At 40.5% G+C, this 5,341-nt stretch overlaps 2 protein-coding genes across 3 annotated transcripts in view; one reads left to right on the forward strand and one right to left on the reverse strand.

Moving 5' to 3' along the window:
- The window catches only part of LOC118219617 (cytochrome P450 2K1-like), a 607,214-nt gene that overhangs the window by 564,448 nt on the left and 37,425 nt on the right, over positions 1 to 5,341 (reverse strand). The window lies entirely within an intron of this gene.
- LOC118219658 (histone H2B-like) lies at positions 4,718 to 5,197 on the forward strand. Its single transcript, XM_035402997.1, has one exon. It carries the CDS (start codon positions 4,777 to 4,779, stop codon positions 5,149 to 5,151), a length of 375 nt encoding a protein of 124 aa, XP_035258888.1. The 5' UTR covers positions 4,718 to 4,776; the 3' UTR covers positions 5,152 to 5,197.

Consider the following 5,341-nt stretch of genomic DNA (forward strand, 5'->3'; position numbering starts at 1 on the left):
CTCTGGAACCACAAATTTAAAGTCTGACACTCAGTACTGACTGAGCTATCTGGGCCCCACTAAAGAAGTACGGACAGCTAGTTCGCTAGGTACAAAGTAAAAACTTAGTGAAATCACATTGGCCAGTGGGAATATTACTGAAACACAGCACAAGTTTGCACTGCAGACAGTAATCCTCTCTTCACTGGCCTTTGTGGGTATGTTTCACAAGGGTTATCCTTTACTTTTACATTTTAAACATTTAGCAGATGCTCTTATTTGGAGAAATCTGAAGATCTTACATACAATACATATTTCTATTTAAAGCTAGATATTGGCTGGAGCAATTCAGGTTAAGTACCTTGCGCAAAAGGCACTACATTTCCCATTCTATAACCCAGACCCAATTGCCTGAGTTGATGCAAATCCTTCCCGCAGTGTAACATCTAGATCATTTCCAGATATGTCTACAATGTTCAAGTATCTCCTGGCAGCATCCAGCACCATCTTGATTCTTTCCGACTTCCCCTGTATTTCAGCAGCACAATTTATGACCATTGCAATGAATGCCAAAGATCTTTTAATTTCCATGCAGATATTCTGATCAGCTCCATTCCTTTCCTGCTCCGATTCTTTTTGCATTGCCACCATCTCCTCGTTTCTCTCCATTCTCTTAGCAGCTTCGGCGTACGACAATCCCTCTTCTTCCCTCATCTTATTCACTTTCCTTTCCTTAATTCTTTTTGGACACTGTGCTGACCCTGTATCATGATTTCTCTCGCAGTGCAGGCACTTTGCTTGCTCTTTCTCAATTTTACACGCCTTCACATTGCAGTTGTCCTTCCCACACCTCCCACATCTTCTGACTCCTCTACATACTGCAGCAACATGTCCATATTCTTGGCAGCAGAAACATCTGAGAGGAGCTCTCTCGTATGGCCTCACACTGTAACACACATAATCAAGGTATACTCCTTCTGACAATTCCCCTTCAAAACTCAAACACACAGAATTACTGTCCTCCTTCACCCCTTCTCGGAATCTAGTCATTCTTCTCACAATAAAGGTCAGAATGGTCGTTTCCTTGTAGCAAGGAAGAGAGGGGCTTAACCTAACGCGGGGTAAAAATGTAACACAGACTTTTTGGGTACATAGGCATCGAGTTTGAGTGACATATTTCAGGTTAAAAGCGCACAAATGTATGTAATCGTGAATTTAGTGACCAACAGATTGTGTAGTTCTGATGTTGCGTACTAGCTTGCTGGGATTGCTAGCCAGACAAAAGTGCAGGCACCCTCGCTGTGAGGTTGAACTGTGCGGGGTTGTTAGCCTGTTGTCAGTTCAACTCAGACTGGATCTTTGTACATTTAACTCAAATTTAACATTAGGCAACGTGCTGACATGTGACTTTGACTGTTATAGCTGTTTAGATCAAACAGACATTAGATGGGAATCAGAGATCTACAGTCTTGTGATATATTTTAACCAACATATGTAGACCAAAAAAAAACATGTAATCCATCATTCCCCCTGCACCCCTGCTTATCCTGAGCAGGGTCGCAGGGGGTGCAGGAGCCTATCCAAGCGTGCATTGGGTGAGAGGCAGAAATACACCTTGGGCAGGCTGCCAATCTATCACAGGGCACACATACCATTCACTCTCCATTCATACCAAAGGGCAATGTAGAGTCTCCTATTAGCCGACCCGCATTATTACTCCCAATAGCCTACCTGCATGGACTGTGGGAGAAAACCCACACAGAAATGGGGAGAACATGCAAACTCCACACAGAAAGGCCCAGGCCAGATTTGAACTTGGGACCTTCTTCCTGTGAGGCGACAGTGCTGCCCACTGCACCACCGTGCTGCCCACAAAACATATACAAAAAAGTAAATTAAAGACTAATTCTATCATACAACATGGAATTGTATTGAACTGCCTTACCTTGTGTTTTTTAAAGCTATTAAGACTGTTAGGTGTACCTCACGCCGCATTAGTTTTTACCCCAACCTCTGGGTTAAATGTAACATTTCACTCTCTGTACTTTCGGTCAGATTGCTAGTGAATGATATGTCTCAGAAGTTTAACTGTGCTGTGTAATCATAGACAAGGGATGTAGATTGTTTGTATTAAAAATAATTCATGTATCTCTTGTAATTTGATACTTACATCTATTGCTCCTAAACCTCCTAATTTTCTGGGTTTAAATAACAATTCTCTCTTGTTGTAGTCTGTATTTCCGGTCACTTGTCTCCCCAGTACTGTCTCTGTGTCTGTGTTCCCTGAGCTGCTTCACTCCCCTGTACTTGTGTGATTTCACTATTCGGGTGGTTCCGGGTTTTCGTGGTTTCCCCCCTTCTTTCCAGCCTCGCCTTACTTCCTGCTTATTTCTAGTTTTACTAATTTCTACTAATCCCTACTAACTTATAGATTGTAAAGTACTAACCTCACTAATATACTAACATGTGAATATTACTAATGGACTAACACACACTAGTTTTGGGTTTTTGATAGTTTAGATCACTATACTAATACATTAACCAGTCTCCCCTTCCATGCTGCGCTGTAGCTCCGCCCCTTTTCTTTCTAGCCTGCTCTAACGCTGAGTTCTGCAATTGCCTGCACCTGTCTCTTGCTCTAACTGCACCTCTCTCTCTCTGCACGTGTTTACCTGCTTCACCCAGGCCGTCTATTATCATTGTTGTCTATGTGATTCCAGTCCGCGTTTTGTCAGTCCCCTGTCATTGAATTAGTTTTCCTAATGTTCTTCACCTGGATGTTGTTTGTTACTCCTCCCTCACTCACTTAACCCCTCCTTGATTGTTACCTTCCCCTGTGTATAAATGCCAGTCTTTTCCACCAGCTCTGAGTCAGAACGTTGATCATATTCATTGTGCCGATTATTTGTAAGCCTTTGTCTATTGAGATTCCTGCGACACCCCTTTGCCCGACTTCGAGTTTGCCTGCCCCTTTTGGTTTTGTTTGCTTCTGGTTCGACCTTCGCTTTGCCTTGACTTCTCTTTTGCCTGTCCCTTTGTACCTTCGCCATTCTGATCTCCTGGTTTTGATTTTTTGCCTGTCTTTTCACTATTCTTTTGGAAACTCGATTCGGCACCGTCCTCTCTCTGATTACCTGGCTTCGAACCTCGGACTGAATAAAGACAACGTTTTTTGGATTTCCCTGGTCTGCGTGTGGGTCCTTACTCAGAACCTAACATCTCTGAGTAACTTATACTTATCTATTCGTTCCCCATATTAATTTACAACACTCTTTACTTATCTTAGTTATATATTTTTCTGTTGGTGGAAACACTGAACTTAAAAACATAATTTTTGACATGATTAACAAATTACATATACCTATTCTAGACCTAAAGCTTGTGTTTCTACCAGACCACTTTAGAACTTCATCTTTGGCTTCTTTTTCTTTCTTTTTTGCCAATTTGATTCACAACAATCAGTATTACTAATATAGATACCTAATACCTGAATTTGTTCTTTTACATCTATGTGTCTAGGGAACTGTTTACTTAAATTACCAATCCAGACAGCTTCTGATTTATGATGGTTTAAAACTGCTCTGGATATTTTTTGTAAATTTTAAAATGCTCATATATAATATTCAATTCTGTTTGTGATTTTACAAACACTGTAATATCATCAGCATATGCTGAAATGATAACTCTCTCATCCCCAACCTTTACCCTTTCTAATCTCGTTTTGAATTATTTTAACCAAAGGGCTGATTGAAATCACATATAGAGCAGCACTTAGTGGACATCCTTGCTTCACCCCTCTATGAACTTCAAAACATTCTGTCAGTTGACCATTTACATTCACTTGGACTAAGGATTTTGCATAAAGACACCTAATCATTTTAATAAAGTTTTGCGGAAATCCATATTTTTTCAGAACTTCAAATAAATATTCCCTTGAGACATAATCAAAAGCTTTTTTCTGATCTAAAGCAATAATATAAAAATAATATAAAAACCATCTTCTTTTTCCACATTAGCGACATTGCCCTCCTCTGTCATATCCGGTACTCTCATTGAAGTACAGTAGTTCAATTCTCCAAGCTGAAAAGGAATTGTTTTTATTTTTACATTACATTACATTTGCATTTCCGTTTTAATATTTGGTTTCACTTCCAAATAAGAGGATAAGATAAACTGGACTTGTTTATGATGAACAGCCTGTATCTTATTATGCCTCATAGATACCATTGTGAAGCTACAGACATGTAGGAAAAAACCTCTAAATACGCAATGTAGACCCAATGAGACAGAAGATACTATGATACTTATATCCACGTTGGAAAAAAAATTATTCTTCAAACGCAACAGTCATCTCATTTTTGAAACAATGTCAAGTATGTAATTAAAAATGTTGTTTTAATGGGAATGTGGGTGGGCTCAGAATCTTTTATTTCTTCAGACAACGTTTGAGGCAAATTATATGTGTTTAAATGGAGATATAATAGATTTATAATAGAATGTAGCCTATCCGATTGCCACGGATTTGCTCAAGGAATTCCTGCTTCTCTGTGCGATTACGAGAAAAATGCGGGAGACGTAAAAAAAATCCTTTGTCTAAAATTTGCTCAATGGTTTTGAAGCCCGCGAAATTCAGCCAATAGAATTTGAATAATCAGCCAACAAAGGCTGGCATACTAGCGGCCTCCAATGAGAATTGTCTGACGTCATCTTAAACCGGGTCTGAACATTTGCATACGGACCGTTTATATAGAAGGAGAAACGATTAGCCAGTATCACTTGGTTTTTGAATTTGCCAGAATGCCTGAGCCAGCGAAATCCGCGCCCAAAAAGGGCTCTAAGAAAGCTGTCACCAAGACCGCTGCGAAGGGAGGAAAGAAGCGCAGAAAGTCAAGGAAGGAGAGCTACGCCATCTACGTATACAAGGTCTTGAAGCAAGTGCATCCTGATACTGGCATTTCTTCGAAAGCAATGGGTATCATGAACTCCTTCGTTAATGATATTTTTGAGCGTATTGCTGGTGAATCTTCCCGTCTGGCTCACTATAACAAGCGTTCTACCATCACTTCAAGGGAGATTCAGACCGCTGTGCGCCTTCTGTTGCCAGGAGAGTTGGCCAAACACGCAGTGTCTGAGGGCACCAAGGCCGTCACAAAGTATACCAGCTCAAAGTAAACTGACGTGCAACGGATCTTAACCCAAAGGCTCTTTTAAGAGCCACCCACACTGTCACGGGAGGCAAAAATCATTTTAATTGAGTTGAACTTTAGTCCATTATGTGTGCGTGCGTACATGCTTTCGTCCAAAATGTTATGAAAGTGCGGCCGTCATTTGACAGTCGCCGTAATACAGGTCAATTTAACAA

This window comes from Anguilla anguilla, chromosome 2 (genome assembly GCF_013347855.1).
Source record: "Anguilla anguilla isolate fAngAng1 chromosome 2, fAngAng1.pri, whole genome shotgun sequence".
In the NCBI taxonomy this organism is placed as follows: Eukaryota; Metazoa; Chordata; class Actinopteri; order Anguilliformes; family Anguillidae; genus Anguilla; species Anguilla anguilla.

Bases quoted from the DNA above. Each gene is read 5' to 3' on its own strand.
- LOC118219658 (XM_035402997.1), top strand. From the start codon at position 4,777: ATGCCTGAGCCAGCGAAATCCGCGCCCAAAAAGGGCTCTAAGAAAGCT.